The sequence below is a fragment of the Schistocerca gregaria genome, chromosome 1 (assembly GCF_023897955.1).
Source record: "Schistocerca gregaria isolate iqSchGreg1 chromosome 1, iqSchGreg1.2, whole genome shotgun sequence".
Lineage (NCBI taxonomy): Eukaryota > Metazoa > Arthropoda > Insecta > Orthoptera > Acrididae > Schistocerca > Schistocerca gregaria.
The window spans coordinates 519,261,459-519,288,461 of NC_064920.1; the positions used below are offsets into that span (position 1 = coordinate 519,261,459).

Here is a 27,003-nt window from a genome sequence, read left to right on the forward strand (position 1 = left end):
TCCTGCCTCGGGCATGAACGTGTGTGATGTTCTCAGGTTAGTTAGGTTTAAGTAGTTCTAATTTCTAGGGGACTGATTACCTCAGATTATAAGTCCCATAGCGCTCAGAACCATTTGAACCATAATTTATGTTAGCTTAGCGAAATACAGTATGAAGATCATAACATATGTATGCGCCACACAGGGTGACCATTATATGAAATAAAATTGTTATAACATTTGAATGGTTTGCTTTAAGAGCTTCAAACTGATCATTTGACTGCGGGGGAATGATGGGAATTATTATTGCTTGGTTTAGCCACAAATCCCACTTTGATTTGGATGGGTTCGTCAATAAGCAAATTTGGCGTGTTTTGGGGACTGAGAATCCGCATTTCGCGATCGAGAAGTCTCTTCGCCCTCAAAGGGTGACTGTGTTTGTGCAGTGTCCAATTACGGTGTAATCGGTGCGATTAGATTGGTTGCAATATTCTCCGGATCTGAACACAAGAGACTCCTTTCTGTGGGGCTATGTTAAAGACAAGGTGTGCAGCAATAACCCCAATCCATTGCTGAGCTAAAAAGAACCATTCAGGAGGCCATCGACATCATCGATGTTCCGTCACCTAAACGGGTCCTGCATAATTCCGCTATTCGTCTGCGCCACATCGTCGTCAATGATGGCAGACATACCGAACATGTCATTACCTAAATACGAATATCTATAGTGACGTTTACATGTTTAATAAGTGTTTGCCGGCCGTTGTTTGTAACTAATTTACTTGTTTTATGCATAGTTCATTGACTGTGCATGACTGCAAAGTATACAAGCAGGATGCTTAAATATTCTGATTACAGGGTTCTAGCGGCTTTAGAGGGAACTTGGTAGATGAAGACTTAATAAGGAACCTATGTCCTGAAATTTACCATCTGGATGTAAAATAAGTTTAAATATCAAATCATTTTATATATCCATGGAAGCGAGACAGACAGCCGACAGACGATCGTTGCAACGGAAAAATTCTTGGATCATCGCCGCAGCAGATTAGAATAAAACCATGAGTCTTCAACGAAAATTTTCATCATCTTCATCAGTAGCAGCGGATTATCGTAACGGTTTCTGAGGTGGGCTTCTCTATGTAACCTCATAACTTCGCGAGCTTCATTCAGTACACCACTAAAATTATAGTGTTTGTTCCAATTACAGTTATTCTTGCGCATTCTGATTTCTTTATCCTCTTTCGTGACCCAACAGGTTGATCAGCTAACGTCTTTGTTTCATCAAACACCACCTGACGTTAATTTATGGGGCTGCTTTGGAACGACAGCGACCTTAAGTAGTAGAACGAAGCCAGGCGGGGTAGATCGCAACTAATTTTTACTTATTCTGCAGAAATTATTAACAGGTGCCTTTTGGTATGTACGACAGATCTGCGGACCAGCTCCACACGTCACCATGGAATTAGTGGTCGTGCGAAACTGTCCTTGTCCACTTCCCACATGATATACTCCGAAATGGATGAAGACCAGTAGGCAGAGTCCATATTTATAGACTTCCGGGAAACATTTGACATGGTGGCCCATAACAGGTTGTTAACGAAGGTGCTAGCATATGGAATAAGTTCATTGTATGTGAATGGCTCGAAGACTTCTTAATTAATAGGACCTAGTACGTTCTCCTAGACGATGAATATTCATCAGACACAAGGGTATCGTCAGGAGTGCCACAGGGAAGTGTAATAGGGCCACTGTTGTTCCCTATACTCGTAAATCATTGGGCAGACAGGATGGCAGCAATCTGCAGTTGTTCTTTGATGGTGCTGTGGTGGTCGAAGTTGAGTGACTATAGGAAGATAAAAAGTGACCTAGGCAAAATTTCTTGTTGGTGACACGAATGGCAGATACCTGTAAATGTAGAAAAATGTAAGTTAATACGAATGAGTAGGAAGAAAAAATCTGTAATGTTTGGATACAGTATTAGTAGTGTCCTCCTTGACACAGTCAAGTCGTTTAAACAACTGGGCGTAACGCTGCAAAGCGATAAGCGGTGGAACAAGCTTGTGAGAACTGTGGTAGGGAAGGAGAATAGTCGACCTCTGTTTATTGGGAGAACTTTAGGAAAGAGTGGTTCACCTGTAAATGGGCCCGCATATAGGTCGCTAGTGTGACCTATTGCTGAGTACTGCTCGAGTGCTTGGGATCTGTACCAGGTCGGATTGAAGGAAGACATCGAAACACTTCAGAGCCGGACTGCTAGATTTGTTAATGGCAGGATCGAACAACATTGTTATGGGGATTCTTTGGGAACTTAGACGGGAATGCCTGGAGGAAAGGCGACGTTCTTTTCGAGAAACACTATTAGGAAAACTTAGAGTACCGGCACTTGAAGTTACTGTCGGGAGATTCTACTGCCGCTACCATACGTTGCACGTAAGGACTACGAAGATAAGATTCAAGGAATTAGGTCTCATGCGGAGGCATATAGGCAGTCGTTTTTCCCTCGCTCTATTTGAATTTGAAACAGGAAAGAAATGACTAATAATGGTACAGGATACCCTCCGCCACGCACAGTACGGTGGCTTTCGGAGTATCTATGTAGACGTAGAAGATGGTTATGTCTGACGAAAACCAGTTACCAGAGTAAATAAATATTAGTTGCTATCAAGACTGACTGTTTATTTATATCTAGACTACAATTGTCCATAACCAGATACAAGGTTACAAACTTGACACGGACACTCAGCTCATACCATCTGAGACATTATATGGGATATGCAGTGCTTCGTTATCTCTGAATCTCGGACCTGTTCTGAGTAAGATGGTTTTCAGTATGTGGAAATATCTTGCAGTTCTTTACACTGATTCCTCGACTTGTTCTTTCCATCTGCCTTCACTCAGTTACTGATATTTTTCTTAGTTTTGGTTGCTACTGTGCTTTGTCGAAAATTTTCTTTTGTCCTATGCTGTTTGGTCTCCAGCAAAAGCAAATAGACAATTTTCTCTTTTTTGATAGATTTACTCAAAGTATAAGAAATTTGGTTTCAAATAGTTTGCTTCAAGGCTATTTTCTTAATCGAGAACATATAAAAATTTGACTCATTTTTATTTTAGTGCAAGAGATTCGAACGTAGTGTCCGTGTCAGTGAACGTGGAGGCTCAGAAGAAGGTGACCTTCAACCTGACGTACGAGGAGCTGCTGCAGAGGGAGCTGGGCGCCTACCACCTGCGCATCAACCTCAATCCCGGACAGGTACGTCTGCTCTCAGTAGGTACATGCGAACTAAGGACCGAGAATACTCAGAGTTACTATTTAACTGCGACTGCGAAAAGGAGCATAGAAACTTGAATAATGAGTAATGATTGTTGCTCTTCTCCTTTCCTAGTTGTAGTTCTGATATTGTACTAAGTGCTCTTTTCCAGTCATTAGTTCAGTCTAGTGTCTGAGAACGCTTTCCTTTATTGTGGTAACTTAAAGTCAATAAAACAGTTGTTGTTCTGTGAAGAGAAAGAAATCTACAAGGAGACCTAAAAAAAGAAAAGGAAACAAATGAAATGATATAAAGGGAGGAGGTGGATACCTCCATCACATAGTGGTGTGAGGCAGAGGTTCATTCCGTTACAATTTCTGCTTAACTTATACAGTCCGAAGATGCAACAAGAGCAAACGTCATTAAGATATGCCCCAACGAATATTTTCCCTGAAGAACTTACCTTTCTGTATGAAACTAAAGACGACTCAGGAAACAGAGAACAGATAGACTACAGAAAGGAGAGTAAGGTTGTTTGTAGGATAATTTGACTAGCAAGTCTGTTACATTAGTATGACATGACTAAACTTGTACAGGGACTATCAACTTGGCAACTGAGACAGGATCTGCAACATTTACAGGAGAGAGACAGAATAATGAGACCATCGCCGGCAGAATAATGAGACCATTGGTTATAATAGTTATGAAGAGATCAAGAATGACAGATAAAATAAAATGAAGGCTGTGTCAAGCTAGTAGATAGTTGAAGAATATAAAAACGCCTTGAACTCCAACACTCCAAAGTTGTTAACGAGATTATTCCTTTAGCACTGCTGTTGTAGTCTTCGGTCCTAAGACTGGTTTGATGCACTCTCCTCCTAGTCTGTCCTGTGCAGATATCATCATCTATGCACAACTATTATACCTACATCGATGTGAACCTGCATATTTTCGCCTAGCCAGTGTGGTCGCTCCACATTACCTTCAGTTACCCAACTCAATGTTTCTTGGAGTGTCAGGATCTTTCTTATCACCAAATGCCTTCTTAATGAAACAGTGTCATAACTTTCTTATTTCCCCAATCCGACTCAGTAACTGCTCAGTACTATCCAAATTAACCATCCAACCTTAAGTATTCTCATTTAATGCCACATTTCGAAAACACTTGTTCTATTCTTGTCGGAACTGTTTATCGTCCACACTTCAGTTCAGCGCAAGATTACACTCACAATTCTTTCAGCGAAGACTTCGCAGTAGTTAAATTTATGTTCAATGTTAACAAATCTATCTTTTTCTGAAAGTCTTGTTTGCTATTGCGAGTCAGTAACTTTTGTAACCTCACTGAGTATGCTGTCCAATAACAAATCTCATCTACTGCTTACATCGTCTGATTTCCTCGTGTAATTCACTCAACATTCCATTACCCTTGTTTCGTTTCTGTTGACACTCATCTTACAACGTTTCGACGTCTTTCTTACTAATCATCTTCTTCTCTTCACGTGAAAATAACGAGTGGTAAACTGTCGAAATATTGCCATAGCACGACACGACTCATATGACACACCGAGATTCTTTCATCAATGAAATTCGTGGAGTAAGTATTCCTATACTTATATTATAACCTTCCTTGAAGGACCTATCCATTCAGTTCGAATGGCCTTTACCTCCTGTGTTTTTCTGAGAAAATTATAAAGCTGTCGGCAAACCTGAAAGTTACTGGTTCTTCTCGCTAAACTTTAAAGCCTTCTCCTTTACTCATTTCTCGTTGTGCTGACTGATGAACGTCAAGGACAGCTAACAACACTGTTACCTCCCTTATCAGCTTTTGCCACCATTTTACGCCCTGCGACTCTGGTATTTGTACAAGTTGTAGACTAACTTTCCTTCCTTGAATTTTATTCCCGCTACATATAGACTTTCTTAGAGTGTTTTCCAGCAAAGGCTGTGAAAAGTTACCTGTAAACATACAAATGCTGTAAACGTAAGTTTGCCTTTATTCAGTTTCTCTCATAATTTTCTTTCTGCACCACAGATCGTGAACGATTTATCGGTGGAGGTGCACATCAACGAGACGAGCGACATCACCCTTCTTGAAGTCCCCAGTTTGCAGCAAAGCAACGACGTCTCAGACGAAGAGAACTCAAGTGAGTAGACCGCCGTTCTCAGATTCAACACACCATTGACGTACTTGCCACAATGATGGATGTTTTATCCATAAATACAGGGTCTGCCCATTCTTTATCTCACGTTGTAGAGAATTCCTTCATCTTACTGTTTGACTTCTGATCAGTTTCTTCGATAGATACCGAACAGAGTTATGAGTAGTGACTCTTGAATTTTCCCAGCGTAATGAGTATTTCGTGAGTTTTTGGAATTACAGCTGGATGAGCCACGAAATTTCGGCTGACAACGAGGCAGCCGTCCATGTTCAGGTGAGATTTACAGTGGTGAACTCACCTGAAGAAGGATGCATGTTTGGCAGCCGAAACATTGTGGTCAGATGTTGACGACTTCTGGCTGAAATTCCGAAATCTCATGAAGAATTCAGGAATATTAAATGTTTGTACTGGAAAAACTAAGTTCTTACGCCTATTGAGATACCTGCACACGTGTGAATCACTGAAAATAGTAATGCCTACACGCAGCTAACCCTCTGGCGCACATGGAGAGGCCTTCGGCCACGACAGCCGTGGTGCGGTGGTCCCCCAACAGGGAGGAGCAGGCGGCGCTGAGGGCGGAGGGCGTGCAGGGGCAGCTGCTGGTGCGATACGACGTCGACCACGCCGACAGCCCCAACCAGATACTCGTGAGTCACCCCCCTGCTCTCTTCTTCCCTAGATGACGTCTAGTGGCTCAACTAGCTCTAAGTGGTCCAGTTGGACACTAAGTGGTGTGGTAACCTGACATTCACATTTTGACAGACTGACGATTTGTCAGTCATTTAATAACAATTGCATTCCACATAATAACCAAAGCTCGTAATATCACCATCATTAAATGAAATAATCCCTAATGCTTTAGAAGTTAATAGCGGTTGTTAGTCTTTCCTTCCTGTAAGTGCTTTGTGCAGACTTCTTTTCTCTTATGTACTACGTTGAACATTTCTTTTCTTTTTATATGTTACCTACGTAGTAGATATACAATGTTCTCCTGAACACATCATTCTTCATGTTCTTCGTAATCCCCATGTAGATAAACTGTCTTGTTCATATTTCATTCGTATCGACGAAATTGGTTTCACGGATACATCTAAAAACTCCAGAATGAGATTTTCACTCCGCAACGGAGTGTGCGCTCATATGAAACTTCCTGGCAGATTAAAACTGTGTACGCGACCGAGGCTCGAACTCGGGACCTTTGACTTTCGCGGTCAAGTGCTCTACCTGAGCTACCCAAGCACGACTCACGCCCCGTCCTCACACTTTTACTTCTGCCAGTACCTCTTCTCCTACCTTCCAAACTTTACAGAGCTTCTGTAAAGTTGCCGGCACGGTAGCTCAGCGTGTTCTGTCAGAGAGGTAGTTGGTCTCTGTAATAAAAAAAAGCTGAGTGGAAGTATCACCAAAACGAACTTAAACGGATGCCATGTGACGTCCACAATGACCAAACACAACGATCAAAAGAAGTTTGCCCGCGAATGGCAAAGGTCCCGAGTTCGAGTCTCGGTCCGGCACACAATTTTGATCTGCCAGGAAGTTTCACATCTAAAAACTGCTTAATCCCAGTTGAATGTTAGTATCAGCTGGTATTTTCCGTTGAACAAAGTTTCTTGCCTTTAATCATCTTTTGTGTTTCTTAATATCTACCACTTTTTGTTATTTCATGTTGTATTTGCAACTTCTTTTTATTTCAATTCTCTCCTCCAACAGATAATTATTCTGTGTTAACTGCTGGTTCGTATCTTTGCTTTTTCCCTTTCTTCCGCGTATTTCTTCATTAGACAATGGCTACTGCGTCCACAAATCGTAGTGGTGAAATGCTTGTACTGGTATACTTATTCTACTTCTTTTCCATTCCCTCATAGTTTCTGCAGAATAATGATAGAAGAAGAGCAAAAAGTAGGAACCATGTTATTCTCCCCTAAAATACGGGACCATTACTGTTGTATCGGCTATATTTTTATTGTTACCATTTTGCTTTCTTCAGGTATCAGAATTTATTTATCTGTACTCGTAGTTCACTCCTGATTTCGTCACGGTTTCAGTTTTATAAACCCACGTCAGACTGTGAACTCTTTCACAGCTTCTGTTAATGTCATTCACGTAATAACGTTTTTACAAAAATGGTTGTTACTAATTATCCCTTTCGTAGTCCTCATTTTTCTAAAGCTCTTCCAGTGTTTCTATGGCAGCTTTTTCAATTTTTCTCTATTTTCTATTATTTATTTTCTTTTATTTTTAGAGTTTTGATGATTGTTTGCTAGTGCTGGACACGAACAATAGACATAAACTGTTTCTAGAAATATAAAGGTAAATCTTCAGTCTCATAGATAATCAGACACTATCCTAAATAATTCGTGAACGCTATGAATTCCTGCTGTTATCACATTCCAAAAGATCAAATTCTGGGAGAAGACTCAGCTTCAGATTTTTCACAAATTGTGTGTATGATGCTGGAAAGAAAAATCGAGCATTAAGAAAGATTCGTCACAATAGGTACAAATTTGTGCTACAAATTACATATATCGATACAAATTCTCGATTATGGTTTGATACAAATGCAAGAACATTACTGTCACAAAAGTAGATTTTTAGTAGGCCCTCCCAAATTGAAATACAGTAATCCCTCCATAGAGTGGACATGTAGCCCATATTAGTCCTACAGCTAAGGACATGAGGAAATTATACGAACTACGTGTAGCTAAGATCAAAATGTTAACGATTGCAGTTGTGTTGAAGTGTAAGTTCTGAACAAAGAACGTAGTATTGTATTTTATAATTTCCCATATGCTGACATTGTTGATGAGCTCACATGCTGTAGGCGAAATTATCAGTGATATCCGAAACAAGTGAAGCTTGTCCGTCGACCTAACTAACGCTGGTCTTTACACCAATGAAAGTACTCACACAGTCTTTGCAACATACCTTGTCAGTGATTGGAAACTCGGGACTGATGATACAGCATGTGTTCTGGAGTTTTCTTCTGAAACTGCATTGGATTTCGGATCACCATGAAATTCTGATGATGATGAGAACAACCTAGTGCTGTGCCTAACCATTGTTTCAAAGCCAAAGTGAAGGCCAACACTGTAGTACTAATGTAACATTCCAATCTAACAACGCTGCAGCACTCAGGGCCAAAATATGCGTATCTTCACTTCGCCCTTATATTGTCCATTACAGTGCATTTGCTTGCGTGTTCATGACGGACCTGTGATTATTCGGAGCCTCACGCTTCCCCATCACATGTTGCTTTCGCTTCATCTTCAAGCAGTAATACCATACAATGATTACTGCAAATTATCAAACAACTACCGCAATCTGCATATTAGGAACTGCATCGTGTCATCCTTCCCTGATTTATGAAAAAACTTACGAAAGATTGCAGACATGTGCACTGCAGAATCAGCAGGGACTTTGTTTATAAATAAACATACGGGAAACTGGGGTTAGGTCCAACGAAGACATCTCGTATCGATATGATTGAACAAAGCAACGTTGCTATGTTGGTCGACAAAGGGAAGTTGTCTACTGCGGTAAGTATGTGTACGAAAAATCTAAGAAACTGAATATTGTAGCGTTTGAAAAAAAAGTAGTACAGAAAAGGTTATCTCACATGGACAGTATAGATCATCAGTACAACTCATACACAAGTTCACAAATGACGTAATCACTACGTGATATCCGCAATAAAAGGTACTAAATGTGTCCTATGCCTTTTATGTGAGAGGTGAAGATATCGTAAGCCCTTTGTTGTCATAGATGTAAACGTTATAAATAGATATCGTCAGCCATAGATGAACGTGGATTCTAATAGTACGTAAAGGAACAGCGAAGTCCCCTAGGAAATTGCCAAGTTACTTTAATGGACATCTTTTGAAAATACATTTGAAACACGAGAACTGTGAATAGATCATGAATGAACTGCATGGCTAGAGTTTGCAACAAGCAGCAGTCTTACCTCATTGTACCAAACGACATATTGAAACACCAAAATACCACCATCTTCCTCCAAAGCTTTCAAACTACGCAGAAACAGGTCACAAAAGCAAGTGCATAGCTTCCTCTGTCCAGAGCATGTCAGCGCAACTAACGTTTTGCCCGCTCTGACCGAAATTCCCAAGCTGAAATAGATATTACGCGCGATTCGGAGCAGGAATATGTAGCCGCTGGCCTAACGACTCACGAGGTATGCGATGCGCGGCCATTAGGTGACTCACACATTGTGCACTTGCTCGCAGCATGTGAAATTATGAAACAGATCGGAATGCACGACGGGGACGTGCTTCAACACAAATTGAAGTGATTTTTTGTGTCTTCCCAGCTGAAGATTCCTTCTTCACATGGAACACCCCTTTTTTTGTCTATCGTTGTAACATGGTTGAATGGTGCCACGTTAATTAGCTTCAGTTTCCATAATGCCTTCACTAACGGTTTTGAAACATTTCTTGTGTGCAGGTGACTGATGACGGATACTTCGTGCACTTCTACTCACCACCAGACCTGCCACCGCTGGAAAAGTACATCGTGTTCGTGCTGGACGTGAGTGGCTCCATGAGCGGTCACAAGATAGAGCAGCTCAGGCAGGCCATGGTCTCCATCCTTGATGAGCTGGGTCCACGGGACAACTTCACGCTCATCACATTCTCCTCTGGATCGCGGGTAAGAAGCAGGTTCCTTTGTTTGCTTACATCATGGTAGTATCCAGCATGTCGTTCAGTAGAAATAGATAAAAGTTTTTCTCAAGTAGAAAGAGAAGAGGTGGCACGGAGGATGAGAAATGGGATCTCATTCAGGTAGAGTATGATTCAAAATCCCGGCTATTATCCCTTGTAGACACACTCACTAAACTCGTAACCTAAGTATCAGTTGCTCAGTGTGAGCAGCAGAGCTGACGTCATCGCCACTGAGTCCATAGAAAATTGGTAGTGGATTGCAACCCAAACAAATTTACAAATAAACATTGGGATAAAATCAGTAAATAACACTATCAAAGTGAGAGGAAAATCACTGAGGGTTACTATATACCCATTACAGATTATGGGAATATTACCTATTACCTGTTATTTAAAATTGCTCACTATAAACGGTGTTCGGCAATTTCCGTTACAAACTTTAAGGACTTGTAGAGAGGAGTGAGTATATAATATTTTGAATAGGAGTCCATGTCCGGAAACGTCATCCAACGACGCTACAGAGCGTCGAAGAGTAATTGACGCCTGTAAATCTACGTATACACAGGGTGATTTTTTGATGATGTTGCAAACTCTCCACGACGATGGAGACGGATAAATGTATCAGTTTGATTGAAGCGACCCCGGCTTGGAAACGAACGACTGGAAAGTTACAAGCGAAAATCATTCTGATACCTCTGACAGTGGAACACATGTACAGGTGTTGTTGCTGCTAAAAAAATAGGATGTTTAACTTTCAGGATTTGGTAGTAAAGATCAAAATAAGATAAAGTATCTATAGGAGCCGCCACGAGAATAGGGCTTCAAGGTCATCTCGCCGTCTAACAGCATTGCCCGTTTTGTAAAGCGATAACTTCAAATGTTCGTAAAAATTTGAAAAAAATACTGGGCAACTCTATGTTTAGTCTAGAATGTGATGGTGTACTTTCCAAAAGAAAATTCTCACTAGCTGCTAGGAAAAAAATTAAAACTAACGCTACACGAAATTTTGGAGGAAAATGATTTTTTACTTCAACCTGTGGTAGTAACAGAATCACTAATGTAACTGGACTGAAAAAAATATGAACATCCGCAAAGTTCACAGAATTATATGCTGCATCTTTTACTTCGGAAACATAAAAGTATACTGAGAAAAAAAAATTATAAGAAACTGTGCCGACTGCGCATCGAAAAACGTACTCGCTGAATAATTTTCATTTTGTAGGACTGCGAAGAAACATTCCGCGAGAAAGTTGTTGAGAAAACTACAGAATTATTTTTGGTAACATTTCAGGCATCATTATTGTATCGAATCACGTACAGAGGCAAATTACTTCCTCGATATTCCGTGCGCAGCAGCGAGTCGTCGTAGGCCGTCGCCAAGAGCTTTTCTCGGACGGCTCGTTATTATATGAATGAGAATATTCCCTATGTCCCGAAAATATTTTACTGGTTGCTAATACATATCTTTTGTCATTTCTCCCATCACTCAAAACGCCAAGATAAGCTATGCAAAAGAAGTTGTAGTATTTTGAAGCCAATATTTTCACTGAAGTCGAGCAAAATATTTGTTCGAAAGGTTTTGTGAAACCAATGTTTTGTCTACATTTGCTGTATGCCTATTATTCCCAGCACGCAATAAGTGTTTGGTACACAAAATATCTCGTTCTTACTACTGCAATGTTACTGTCTTGTGTTACAAATTTCGTCCCTCATTACAGTTTCTGAATTAAAAACCAAGTGGGTGGAGAAGACAGAGCAATTAAGTGACTGGCCAGAACAATCAATTTTATCATGGACATTACCCTGTAGTTCTCTGTCATCGAATACTATCCTCTGTACTACTAAAGTAATACAATTTTACGCTCTAGCTTTTTGTAAAAGTCTTCAAATATCATAGATTTCTATGCTCTTCTCGGAGAATCAGAATAGGTGCTGAGACTGTTCTGATATTACTGCACTGTTTATATATACAGTCGATACAGAAGCACCACAACGTTTTGTCATTTTATGAAATGCATTACCCTTACTACGAAACAGCCAGTAAATCATTCGATGATAAAAAAAAGAATTAAATTTCCAATGTACAAGTAAACCGAATGCAGTGAGATTATGTCCGAATGTAAAGACATTCGATACAGGTTTTTAGGAAAAACTGTTGTTAATTAATGCAGAACTGATAATATTATTTTAATTGACAGTTAATGTCGAGTTATCTAATCGCAACCACATGTGATAAATTTATCAGACGTCTACTGTAAGGGAAAAACACTTGCAGAATGTTCTCTATAACTGAAATGAATAGACAAACATTTAAATCAAGTCACCTTTTACATAGTCGGCACTTACATAAACTGAAACATCTTCTGGCTCCATGTCTTCAGATTCACTGTCGCTTGTTTCACCCAGGCGTATCATCACAGATTCCATTATGATGTCTCTTAAACCCTGGTTCAAGAAATCAGTTTCTTGCAATGCTTCTGCATGTTTTATGCACCTCTCCCAGTCCTACTGAGTAACATTATCAAGAGCTTCTCGACATCAGCAAGTTTGAAAGTAATATTTCTTTTCACCACTTCCAGGTTTACTTGGGCCCGTATCAATTCAGTGATATGCTGGTAGACATTCCGCTTGGTGTCCCATTTCGTTTGCCAGTTGATCTAATTCGTAAGTCTTTTTGGCACCTGCGATTTCTTCCTTCGACAGGAGTTCAGCCTTCGTTTCATCGACTGAAAATGAAACATTATTCTTTAACCACTCCTTAATATCTGACTTGCGCCAATTTGAACGTGGCAGCTTTTCTGTCTGAATGGAGTGGTAGCTGGCGTTATCCATAACGATGATTGACCCTTATCCAGCGCAGACAACAGTCGAATAAGCCAATTCATAAAAACTTCTGCATTCATTTCTGAATGGTAATCGGATTGGCAAGAACTTTTCCCCACAACGAAAAACAAGTTTGGCCTCTGGTTTGAAGCCTGTGGTTAATAAACCAGCGTGGCTGATCATTAATGGGCCACCTCTACCAGTAATCACTTTCAAACCGCCGTTTCCTTTGGAGTCGTGCCATATATACTGATTGGTATGGTTCTGTGAAACCCAAGTTTCATCCAAGTATACTATAGGCTTGGTGTCTTTAGCACGCAAGAAGAGCATTGTACGCAAAACTTGGCTCTTGCTGCTGCAATGTCTGTACGTTCCATTACGAATTTCCGCCCGTCATTACACTTCTTGAATCGGAAACCAAGGGAGCGGAGAAGACGAAGAACGGAGGTCTCTGAGCCCGAGTAGTTAATTTTTTCAAGGAGGTCAGCCTGAATTTTTTTAGCCTTTGGATACTCTCCCCTGTCGTAATATCCAAGTACAGTTCTACACACGCGCTCTTTCTTAAAATCGTCAAAGTAAATTGACTTCCTTTCACGTTCGTATCCCTTTCTGGGAGAATTGAAACACTCATTCATGTCTGGACATTCTGCCAATGACACAGATTTACAAATCCGGCCTACAGTTGACTTGGAGACACCACACGCTTTAGCAGTAATGAATTTGTGCAAAATTTAAGTTATTCCTCGCTTCTTCATTGTCGGTCAGATCAGTAAAAAACTTGAGTAAATTCGGTATGATAATTTTCGATTGTTTACCAATGTCTTTTCGACATTTATGCACACCAACCAGAGGAGTACTGGAAGTAGGACGTTGCTCCTGCATTGTTGTTCACCACCGAACACACGTCAAAGCAGCTTTCTAAAGACTGTAAGACACTGAGACCACACGTGAACACTTAATATAGCACGGTAACACTGAGCTCTCAGCTGCTCTGAACCATCCTACCGCTAATGGTACCTACATGGCAACAACTCCGAGAGGCGGACCAATCACAGCCCACAGCCTCTGCTGGCGGCAGGCAGCGGCTGTGCCCTTCAGGACTCAAGATTCGTGCTGGCCACTATAGTAAACACGGGCTCTAAAATGCATACCAGAGGAGCTATGAGCACTAGTACATGTGTACTACTATGAAACACATCTCCTCCATTGAACAAGTGCTCATTGTTCTTTTGGTTTGAATTTTAGAGCCTCTGTCATTTACTGGACGATTGTCGATATGCTGGTTGAGTGGTCGAATGCGTGCTGGGGCCGACTGGTAATATCTCCTGGCAATGACACGGATGTGGCAGGCACGCAGGCAGGCACTACTAGCCATGTGGCAGCATACTGGTAGCCATAACTGGCAACCGAGTCTCATTAAGGCCATACAATATAGATGTCGCCACCCTGGTGTCTCCAGGCGAATCTCGCTGGGAGTAGCTCCTTCGCCTTGTAGAAGTTCTCACAACAGGCACTCTCTGCCGTAGCCTCCTGCACAAACCACTTCCTGGGCAAGGCCGTGCGCCTGACTGGTTAGCTCATGTTTTTCTTCTGCACAATCAAAAAATTTTGCGTCTCCGTTAAATACTACACACTTCCACGATGCCCATTGCAGAAGTAACAACAACAAAACTATTCCCAGAAGGCATTTCCTTTGCTTGCAAACTGTACCTCGTCGATTACGTGACATGTGGAGTAGCATCACAGTGTAGGTGTGATTCAACAACTGGTCCGACATATGTTCAGACACAGAAAAGGGGCTGCCTGAATATCCTGCCATATCCCTCGACTTACAACTCCAAGTGGCAAGCAGCTATTGTGAATGGGGGTCTCGTCTGTTCATTATATTACAATTTGACTAAAAAAAGAGAAAGTGCTTCAAATCAATATACAAGCCGTTGGTAGATGCCTTAATAAGATGAGCTACAACGTAACTTCAGTAACTGTTAACCAACTTTTCTATTACCATTTTAATTTGTTCCACACTATAATGTTTATCCAATCACAGTTGCGTCATGGAAGACCCCTTCTATTCAAAAATTTATTTATATATTTACTGTTGGCCAAACAATATTGTGAACTGTTTATTACCCACAGCTTTGCTTGCATATCAGTAGTTGCGTTACGTTGCATGATGGTGCATAAGTAAGCTAATGTACCTGCAATAATATCACCTGCTCACACTTGTCTGATATGTAGTTGCTTTAAATAGACAAATATTACATCAAAACACTTATTCTGAAAATAATGTATAGAGCATGTAGCTATGGAAAAGTGAATAGTAAAGATCGTTTGTTGTGGAAGATAGCATTTTTTTTTTTTTTTTTGCTTTCAAAAGAATTTGCTGAAAAGGTCTTGATAATTATGCAAAAAGAAGTGAACACACTCCATGAAATACGGGGTGAAGCAGTCAAATGGGAAGATTTAAAGACTGGCTGGTTTATCTAGTGGAGGGTTATGGTAGTGGGCGTTGTTCAGTTCCGCAACATGCTATTGTTGTAAACATGTGTTACAAGAACTTGGATAATTTTGTAGGAACCCATTGCTCTTCCCACTGGGATTTTAATCTAGCTCCTCAGGCCCCTATAACCATGTTCCTAAGCTATCAAGCCTTTGGGTGAAACACTCTGAAAACATTGGCATCACTACAAAGGAAAGAGGTGGCAATTCAAAAGGAAGCCAGAACCAAGAGAATATTGATCGGTAACATTTTCTCTGCCTGAACTCGATGTCTATGGTCCAGATGAAGAAACACTCTACCACCAGTATGGAGCAGACAAGTCGTACTCCTGAAATGTTGATGGATTTGCTAAGACTCACATTTTCTAATCTTCTCGTGACTAAAAGCGACGTTTTTCCGAAGCATCCCTGTTCAACATATTTATCAGCTCCAGATGTTTCTCTTGGGCGTTACCTCAAGTTCAAAGTTTCCATGGAAAACCGTTCAAAAATTAGACATGACTTGGAAGTACATTATCGCTAAGAAATGAAGATTCTGGCGTTGGAGACACAACGCAACATCATGGGAAAATTCACCTTCAGACTGCAAAAATGCGTGCAACTCAAAGAACGTCCGCTGAGTGATATTACATTCAAAAAATAATAACTTTCAAGATAAAGTATTAATTTCCCTTCATGTACATTGGATTCATGTCAACAAAAAATAATAAAACTCATTTTAATCTCCAGATTGTTGAATCTTCTCATTTGTCTGCTTCACCCTATATTTTCTTAATGACGTCTTGATACTCTTTGTGGAAGCATAACCAACATCATAAGAAGGCCTATAGCGAGATAAATCTAATATATGATTTAACCATAGGTGTGGTGGCCAGATACCGAGAACAAGACCTATACATCCTGGTACGATCAGGCCAACGGACCAGAAAATGATGCTGATGCTGTCGTGCCGGCAACTGCAGACAATGTTGCTAGAGCCAAAAATTTCGTGAGAGATCTCCATGCAGGGGGAGGTGAGTTCAACATTCTAGGTAGTAGTAGTGGTGAAGTTCACCACAAAAGTTATAGCAGAAGTTAAAGCCATCCTTGGAATGCATCACCGACAGCTAGAAGTGGGACAGAACAGAAGTAAATGATACAGTAAATTGCACTGCGTTTTGTGTCGGATTCTTTCGGAAAGAAGCTGAAAACAGTGAAAGAAATTTTTGAATCGCTATGAATCTTACGGTGCAGTTTGGTAACAGTAGCGTCAGTAGAGTAAGTGAAAGATTTTTATATTATCATGTTTTGCCTATGCAATATTAAGACATTCATGTTTTTGATTTTGAGGTTTTGCAATTCTAAACTGGTATCAAGAGTACTGACAGCACCTTAAACAGAGCACGCCTTTCCATTTCCATGTAAATGCTTTTTTGTAAATTTTTCAAGCTTTCATCCTTAATTCTAACAGTGAACACAAAAAAGATATAAAAATAGTTTTGAAATAAGGCAGTATCTTCAAACTTTCTTGTGACGATTCCACATTTCCCAGTATCATTTGATCAGTATCTTCAGAAGTTACTACATAGTGAAACGTTAACGTCTATGAGTAATATTAGTCTAGTGTGACTTTCTCTGGGATTGCATGTCAAACTACTTACATTAAAATGGGTATTTATTAGGCAGGCCGCTGTGGCCGAGCGGTTCGAGGACCTTCAGTCCGGAAACACGCAGCTGCTACGCTCGCAGGTAGAAATTCTGCCTCGGGCATGGATGTGTGTGATAGGTTAGTTAGGTTTACTTAGATCTAAATCTAGGGGACTGATGACCTCAGATGTTAAGTTCCATAGTGCTTAAGCCATTTGAACCATTTTTGGTATTTATTACTGCAGAAGAAAAATGATAAGAACTCTCATATTTCGATCGATGAGTTACGAGACAAAAAAAAAACAGACTAAGTATAAAATAATTTTTGTTGTCATTTTACTAAGTTCGAGACATTTTCAGAATCAGCGTCATAACAAAATGTTGAATGAATTTTAAGATTATGCTCTTTACAGCTTCCAGGCAGTAGCAGTTGATATTCATCTACATCTACATCTATACTCCACAAGACACTCAACGGTGTGTGGCGGAGGGCACTTTACGTGCCATTGTCATTACCTCCCCTTTCTGTTCCAGTTGCGTATGGTTCGCGGGAAGAACGACTGTCTGAAAGCCTCCGTGCCCGCTCGAATCACTCTAATTTTACATTCGTGATCTCCTCAGGAGGTATAAGTAGGGGAGGCAATATATTCGATACCTCATCCAGAAACGCATCCTCTCGAAACCTGTCGAGCAAACTACACCGCGATGCAGAGCGCCTCTCTTGCAGAGTCTGCGACTTGAGTTTGCTAAACATCTCCGTAACGCTATCACGGTTACCAAATAACCCTGTGACGAAACGCGCCGCTCTTCTTTGGATCTTCTCTATTGAGAATATCGGTAGTTATTACCTGTCGATAATAGTCCGCGGAAGCCATGGTCATAATAATTGTTCCTCCAGTACTAGCTTGAAAGGTGTAGTGCATTAGTTTCGTAACTTTTTATGATATAGGCGCCTAAAGGAGTTGATGTAAGTTCAGACTGTGGTCGTTCAGACAGAAGTATGCTTTCCGGGACAGTTGCCACAAAAGATCACTTCTGTACAGGACTGTTTGGTTTAAAGGTATGCAACACTACAACATATAAGTGTTGACTGTTTAAATTAGAAGGGAGATCTTATCTTAGACTTTCATTAGTATACCAGGTGACATTCTCGTCAAGTATTGGAAATGAATGGGGACTGAAGATAAAGATTTTCTTGGAGAGCCGTTGGTATACCTGTATTTCAGCATACCTGAGAAAAATGAACAGGGTAAACACTTCAGAAACACTATGGCTGTATCAATAATCATAAGGTACTTGTACATAAGGACGCGAGGCCATTCATAGTATATAAAATAAACCTGATGACTGGGCTGACCCACTTGATACAGGGACCTCGATGCACGACGCTCTGGACACAGCACTGCGAGTATCCAAGGCAGGTGTTCCACGTCCGGATGCGCCGCTTGTGATGGTGCTGCTGACGGATGGACTGCCCAATGGAGGGCCAGAAGCCATCTTGCAGGACTACACCGCCGCCAACATGGAGCGGGGAGCGACCCTTTTTACGTTGGCGTTCGGTGAAGATGCAGACTTCGGATTTCTCAGGAAGCTGGCGCTGCGCAACGGCGGCTTCGGCAGGCGCATCTACGAGGCGGCGGACGCGCACCTGCAGCTGCGCAACTTCTACCGGCAGGTCGCGTCGCCGCTCCTCTCCAGCGTCAACTTCACGTACGGGGACGGACAGGTGAGCTCCAGTGCCCGACACTACAAGTTCAAGAGATGAAGAGGTCACCCTTTACAAGTGACATATGTTACTTTGAAATGGGCAACAGTCACTCTTTCTATTCCCCTATTGAGTCGCAGACAACAGCTAAGACTCTACATAATCTGATTCCAATAATTTATTATTATAACTTCTTGAATCATTAGTTTTCTGACTGGTTTGATGCAGCCTGCCACGAATTGCTCTCCCATGTAAACTTCTTGATCACAGATAAGCACTTGCAACCTATGTCCTCAGTTATTTGTTGTATATATTCCAATCTCTGTCTTGCTCTACTTCCTCTACAGTTTTCACCCTCCACAGTCCCTCTAATACCAAGGAAGGTATATTCTTTTTTCTTGACAGATGTCCTATCGTCCTGTCACTTGTTTTTGAGAGTGTTTTCTATAAATTCCTGTACTCGCCAATTCTCAAGAGCACTTCCTCATTGTTACCTTATTCGTTCACATAATTTTCAAAATTCTTCTGTGGCACCACAAATCAGATGCTTCGATTATCCCCTGTTCTCGTTTTTCGATAGTGTACGTTTCAATACAATAAATGCCGTGCTCTAAACGTACATTATCAGAAATTTCTTCCTCAAATTAAGGTCTATGTTGGTACTAGTAGACTTCTCTTGGCAGGAAATCCACCTTAAATTTTAAATTCATTCCTGAATATTTCCTGTACTAACATCATTGCTTCTTCGACGTCTAGACTGAACAATAGGGGCGAAAAACTACATCAATACCTTACAAACTTTTTAATCCGAGCACTTCACCTTTTTTCTTCAACTGTTATTTTTCTCTCTTGGCTCTTATACTGTCTTTCCCTACAGCTTACCTCTACTTTCCTTTGAATTTAGAACATCTTTCACCAACTGACACTGTCGAGCGCTTTTTTCAAGTCAACAAATCCTATGGTTCTTCCTCACTCTTGCTTCCATTAGCAGCCGCACCGTCAGAATTGCCTCTCTCATGTCTTTACCTTTCCTAAAGCCAAACTGATGGTCACCTAATGGTTCCTCAGTTTTAATCTCCATTCTTCTGTGCATTATTCTTGTCAGTAACTTGATGCTTGAGCTGTTAAGCTGATTATGCAACAATTTTGGCACTTGTCAGGTCTTGCGGTCTTCGGAACTGTGTGGATGATGTTTCTATGAAAGTGAGATGGTATTTCACCAGACTCATTTTGTTGACACTTCACCCAATGGTTTTAAAAATTCTGATGGCATGTTACCCATCCCTTTTCTCTTATTTGATCTTAAGTCTTCCAGAGCTCTTTTACAGTGCCATGCTAATAGTAGATGTCCCATATTTTCCTTATAGATTCCTGTCTCTTCGTCTAGCAGATTATCAGACAAATCTTCCCCCCTCATACACGCCTTCCAGTGTACTCTTTTCTCCTATCCACACTCTCCTCTGTATTTAACAGAGGAATTCTCATTGCTGTCTTTATGTCACCACTCTAGCTTTTAATTTCACCGAAGATTGTTCATACTTTTCTTTTTCCTGAGGCAGATCTACCGACAATAATTTCTTTTTAGAATTCTTGATTAAGGCATTTCGCCTTAGCTTACCGGCACTTCCTATTTATTTAATTCCTAAGTGACTTGTATTTCTCTAATTCTGAATTTTCCTGAATTTTTTGTACTTCCTTGTTTCATTCATCAACTGAGGTATTTCTTCTGATACCCATAGTTTCTTCTTAATTACCTTCTTTGTATCTGTGATTTTCTTTCCAACTTCTGTGACTGCCCTTTTTAGAGATGCTCGTTCCTCTTCATCTGAACTGACTACTGGCTATTCCTTATCTCAGTATCTATATCCTTGTTGGTTTGCAGTGAGTTGTGTTGCGAACAACCCTATCACGTGTCTGCTCACAGTAGCCCTCACTCTGCTCTACTTTCCTATTCGTAATAAATCCTATTACCGTTATACCATTTTCTGCCGCTGTTGATAATACCCTATACTCATCTGTACAGAAATGTTTGTCTTATTTTCACTTCTCTTTAATGACCGCCACTGTATCTACATTCAACCTTAATGTTTCCCTTTTAATATTTTCTAGCTTCCTTACCACGTTCAAGTTTCTGAAATTTCAGGCCCCGTCTCGTGGAACATTATCCTTTCATTGGTTATTCAGTGTTCTTCTCGTGGTCACCTCCTTTTTGGCAGTTCTGTTGTGAGAATCCGAATGGGGGCTAGTCCGAAATCTTTTGCCAATGGACAGTGCATCATGACACTTTTTCAGTTATAGACCACATGTCCTGTGGATACACATTATGTGTCTTTAACACAGTGATTTTCATTGCTTTCTGCGTCCTACCCCATTGTTGATTGCCGATTGTTCTGCCTTTGGGGCAGTTCCGCTTCTCAAGGGCAAGAGAGTTCTCTGAAGCTCTGTCCTCTCCACCACTCTCTTTGATAAGGCCGTCGGCTGAATGAGGGTGACTTATTATGCCGGAAGTCTTTGGCCATCAATGGTGGTGATGACTTTTATTCAAAATTTAAGCATTGGTTGGGTTAGAATCTGGGACTGGGGACGTTTTGAGTATTTGTCTTCAAAACTATTCAATATCAACAACCAGTAACAAAGGAATCCAAAATACCTACATCCAAACCACCTATACAAATTTCTGTACCAGAAAGACTGCAAACACTTAAGTTTTAGACCACTGTAGATGAAACAATTGATTCTTCACGAATCTGGAAGCAACCTGTAAATGGAGAGTGGAAACAAAAGGAAAAATATTTTATTGCAGGAAGTTTCTGTTGTGAGAATGTCCTTAGGAACCCACAGAGTTGCCGGGGGAGAAGATTTGTCAATGTTGAAGCCAGATTAATGTACTAGCTACGGTAGCCTAGGGAGAGTAAGACATTAACATGTGATGTGGCTGGTATAAGACAGTATGGTATGTGAAACTTCTCAAGAACTATACTCTGTCCGAACAGACCTCAGGAGGTCAGTCGGTACCGACCTACCGCCGTATCATCCTCTGTCAGTAGACGTCACTAGATGTGGTCAGCACAGTGCTCTCTTGGCCACCGCCAGTTTTTGCGACAGAAACCGCTAATCCTCAGTCAGTTAACTCCTCAGTTTGCCTCACAAGTGCTAAGTGCATCCCACATGCCAACAGCCGTGAACCATCTCGCCACTGCGTAAATCCCGCGGTCATGTTAACGCAAATAAAGGAATGAGCAGAGTGCGCCTCGAAATCCTGCACAGAAGAGAACATACACACCAATCGCAGAAAATTATTATTGAGGTTTCTGAGGAAGCCAGTCAGGTGGTATTATGGTGACGATTGGGTGGTGAGTGTTCAGGAACAGAGAAAAAAAATATTGGGAGGAGACAGAAAGTCTTTGACAGGAGAGTAGCATTTGATGATTATGTGGATGGATGACGAGAGAATGGAGGCGCTGGAGAAATGCTGAACGAGTTCAGGCTTGAGAGTGAGCATCCATCTGAAAATTAAAGACAAAGGTAAAATACTAAACTATTTCATCTGTATTAACCAAGTGTGGTCAGGTATCAAATACTAACACATTGTAGCATATGGTGGATGTAGTAACATAGCAGCCTTTTTCATCACTGACTGGTGAAGATGAGCTAGAACTTAAATATCTTTACAGTGCTGGGGAGGTATCCATAAAGTTAAAAATGTTCTAAGGAGACACACAATCCAACTGCGCTGCATTAAATAAAGATTATTTTATAGTACCATTTTATATTTCCTCCACTGTTTTTTCGGTTCCATTCTGTGTTTTTGTGCTTTACTATCGTTAAGCTTGTCCAGTTGATAGTCTCCCCATATTTACCAAACCAACAAAGGGGTCGCTCATCTTTGAGGTTGTAGTGATTGTGGAGCTTAAGAGGATGTAGTAGGTTGATAGCGCTTGTCATTTTTGTATATACAGCGAGACTGGTAACAATAATGTACAATCTATTAGCCTTGGAGAAAGTGAAACAGCTTTGGAACTATTTGCTTGTTTAATGAGACCCACAAACGGCGTTTCAGTGGAAAATGGTATTGTTTGAAGGAAAAAAAAAACAGAAGCTGAGAAATACAGTCGAAGATTGTCAAGTGGGTATCTCACGGTGCTCAGAATATTGTTCTTATTTTATATCTTTGCCCACTCAGTCACATCAAATCAGTTGGGTTTTCATTCTTCTGAAACTCAAACAAACTTTTCACATTCTTTAGTGTCTGTTACTAAGTTCTTTCTGAAGCTGTATCCCGATACCCTGTATTAGGTTACTCAGCTGCAGCTGTTCCTTGAACCTCTGCAACCCCTCGCCAACCCCTCTTCCCCCCAACACCACTCTCAAAAGACTCAATCCAGTCATCAATCCAATCAACACTCTTCATCCAAAATAAGCACCTAGCTATTATGAAGTCCATGGTGTTTAGAAATTCCTTTAATTTGATTATATGAGCACAACTGAGAGATACCTGTTTGGATTATCAGAATCATTGTCCAGATTTATTGGAAGTCGTTAGAGAGTCGCCCTCTTCGATTTTTTACTACTTATATAGGTTTGAAAGTTGGTGTCCAGATATAAGTCCCTCAAATATGTATGATAAACTGGTCCAAAACAATCAGAAAATAAAATGTGAAGGTTTCTGGGCTCTTTTAGAAACACTGTAAAAGTTAACACCTGTTAGAATTCTTAAAAAGTAATTTTTCCCAGTATTTTATGAAATGTATTATATTGCTTTACGAAACTGATACCAAAGCACTGACTATAATATACTATATGTATGAAGAGAATGGGAGAAGGTAGTCTTTATTTCCTTGTAAGACACTACACAGTAGACTTCTGCTGAGGTTTATCTGTTTGCTTCCACCACTCTCTTACAACATTCATTTCACTGATGGACGTTGAGGAAAGAGGCTAGTTTGTCATTTCTATAGCTGTCTGATTTCACACGGAGTTCTTGTCTAGTAATGAGTGTGTGTTTTGCAGGTGGAGGAGGAATCCCTGACACGGACCAAGTTCTCGACGCTGTTCCGCGGCAGCGAGCTGGTTGTGTCTGGCAGGCTACGACCTGCAGCATCACTGGAGGAGCCCGTGGTGGTGGGGGAGGGCCGCCAGCTGTTCAGGTCGCCGGCCAGCCTGGAGAAGGCCTCCTCTGGGGAGCGCCTCTGGGCCTTCCTCACTGTGCGACAGCTGCTCGAGCTGGACGCCGCCACACCCAACCAGACGCTCAAGGACAGGGCCAAGGAAGTCGCTCTGAAGGTTAGTGTGCTGCAGAAGGCCTGTATTTGATCTAAAATTGTGTTAAGATGGAACTGTGGACAACACAAAAATTGAACATGATAGTGTGTTCCTGTACATGGTCCCATTGGAGAAGGTACATTTTCGCCTTACTGCAACTTGCTCAGTCAGTCAGTTTAATGTGGATTCCAGAATGTTTTTCACATTAGTAAACATGACCGGAAAGGTGAAATATGTGATCAAAATTCTCCAACTGTATGGGATCGAATCCCAAAACTGTACTCGATGAAATAGTTACAGTTAAATGAGTGACTGCCAAGCAACAGGACTGGCCAAACTGCTTGAACCAAAGTTCTTTCTTTCAAAGTTTAAAAACATTTTATGAAAGTGGTGGGCTGGCAAGTGTGCATCTTTGATTTGAACTACCAGTTCAACAGAACTCACTGGAGAAGCATCGTATAAACAGCCTGACAAAAAGAAGTGAAGCGTTCAGAAGACATGAACGTATGTCAGTAAAACTTCATACATGTCCATATTGCCAGCAAGTGTATAATGATAAGAGTTGCAGTTCTCTGTGACAGGTAGAGTGACCACTAGTGTCCATTACTCTTATTCGCGTTTAGTGTTGTTATTAGGTCTGGGTAGGTATGTAAAGGTGTAAACAGCTTCAGATGTTGGGTGACCACTACGGAAGACATAGAAATGCAATCTGCTCGCGTGATACATCGATATCAGTATCTGACAGAGCTTACAAGGGCCTCATTGTGGGACTCAGTGTCGTCAGCTGGATGAGTCATGCAGTACCCACATTTGTTGAGCATTTAGCTGTGACACTGGTGAATTTGAACTCTGATAGGAACGTGAAAGCAGCCAAATTCGTCATCAACGTTCCATTTCACTACGCCTTATCAGCGGAAGGAAGGATCACCGTATTGTTGACCAAACACTTCTAAGCAATTGACATCCTGACATCCTTGAACAGGTGATAGATTTTCTGCAACATTCTGTGTTTTCATATAGCACTGGTCAGAGAGTAGTAATTCTCAGGCTAGGCACGGTACCGTCTCATGTGTAGTCTGTCATTAACATCAGAACACAAAAGCGCTGCATTTGGAGAAGTGGCATGTCCTAGAAGTACAGGCCGCTGATGAATGATGTCACAATATAAATAACATATTATAGTTTTGCACTCTGTAACTATTTCGCGTTGACCTTCTGCATGTCTCGGCATTCCAAGAACTAGTGTATGACCATCATCACATCCAGAAGCTTATAGTCATTCCACCTTGAGCGTGTCCAACGTCTTCGTACTGGAGACGGTGTTGAGCGACTAGCACGCAATAATTAATGACGCAGTAAAACCTTTTATAAAGATGAATAAATAAACAATGTTGCGTTTCGATTTCTCAGTAGTAACGTGCGAGACTTCAGATTGAAAGGTCTTGGCTTCGAGCACGTTTAGGTCCACGACTTTTATCCGTCACTTATCATTTCCTTGACATCTAGTATGTTCCTTAATGTGAGAAACGCACAGTGGCACCGTGGCTATGTTTCATACAATCATTTGTCACATACTGATATTTTCGCCACACCATCTGAAGCAGCCTTTATAGGAAAGTAAGGTGTTTACACAGCATCAAAGTTCTATAGAAAATTATTTCTATACTAGCAGTTTCAGGACAGAGGTCTCACGTTCAACGTGTGTCATTAGCAACAGTTTGCCTGTTTGAAACTGCTAAATATTATTCGCAGGGGATTAATGTGTCCAGAAAAGGAGAGAAAAATAATATTAATTCAAAAGTGAAAGTGTACATGATGAAGAGATTGCTGTATCAATAGATCATGGACTGGCACTTCGACATACACTCCTGGAAATTGAAATAAGAACACCGTGAATTCATTGTCCCAGGAAGGGGAAACTTTATTGACACATTCCTGGGGTCAGATACATCACATGATCACACTGACAGAACCACAGGCACATTGATACAGGCAACACAGCTTGCACAATGTCGGCACTAGTACAGTGTATATCCACCTTTCGCAGCAATACAGGCTGCTATTCTCCCATGGAGACGATCGTAGAGATGCTGGATGTAGTCCTGTGGAACGGCTTGCCATGCCATTTCCACCAGGCGCCTCAGTTGGACCAGCGTTCGTGCTGGACGTGCAGACCGCGTGAGATGACGCTTCATCCAGTCCCAAACATGCTCAATGGGGGACACATCCGGAGATCTTGCTGGCCAGGGTAGTTGCTTACACCTTCTAGAGCACGTTGGGTGGCACGGGATACATGCGGACGTGCATTGTCCTGTTGGAACAGCAAGTTCCCTTGCCGGTCTAGGAATGGTAGAACGATGGGTTCGATGACGGTTTGGATGTACCGTGCACTATTCAGTGTCCCCTCGACGATCACCAGAGGTGTACGGCCAGTGTAGGTGATCGCTCCCCACACCATGATGCCGGATGTTGGCCCTGTGTGCCTCGGTCGTATGCAGTCCTGATTGTGGCGCTCACCTGCACGGCGCCAAACACGCATACGACCATCATTGGCACCAAGGCAGAAGCGACTCTCATCGCTGAAGACGACACGTCTCCATTCGTCCCTCCATTCACGCCTGTCGCGACACCACTGAAGGCGGGCTGCACGATGTTGGGGCGTGAGCGGAAGACGGCCTAACGGTGTGCGGGACCGTAGCCCACCTTCATGGAGACGGTTGCGAATGGTGCTCGCCGATACCCCAGGAGCAACAGTGTCCCTAATTTGCTGGGAAGTGGCGGTGCGGTCCCCTACGGCACTGCGTAGGATCCTACGGTCTTGGCGTGCATCCGTGCGTCGCTACGGTCCGGTCCCAGGTCGACGGGCACGTGCACCTTCCGCCGACCACTGGCGACAACATCGATGTACTGTGTAGACCTCACGCCCCACGTGTTGAGCAATTCGGCGGTACGTCCACCCGGCCTCCCGCGTGCCCACTATACCCCCTCGCTCAAAGTCCGTCAATTGCACATACGGTTCACGTCCA

General features: G+C 41.6%; 1 protein-coding gene across 2 annotated transcripts in view; it reads left to right on the forward strand.

The window, feature by feature from the left end:
* The window catches only part of LOC126354626 (inter-alpha-trypsin inhibitor heavy chain H4-like), a 99,785-nt gene that overhangs the window by 8,454 nt on the left and 64,328 nt on the right, over positions 1-27,003 (forward strand). For both annotated transcript variants that reach the window (XM_050004397.1, XM_050004405.1), the window contains exons 4-10: positions 3,091-3,229; positions 5,260-5,371; positions 5,873-6,033; positions 9,845-10,048; positions 16,247-16,397; positions 18,381-18,736; positions 23,726-23,998. In XM_050004397.1, coding sequence (XP_049860354.1) covers positions 3,091-3,229; positions 5,260-5,371; positions 5,873-6,033; positions 9,845-10,048; positions 16,247-16,397; positions 18,381-18,736; positions 23,726-23,998 — 1,396 coding nt within the window. The remainder of the gene's footprint in view (positions 1-3,090; positions 3,230-5,259; positions 5,372-5,872; positions 6,034-9,844; positions 10,049-16,246; positions 16,398-18,380; positions 18,737-23,725; positions 23,999-27,003) is intronic.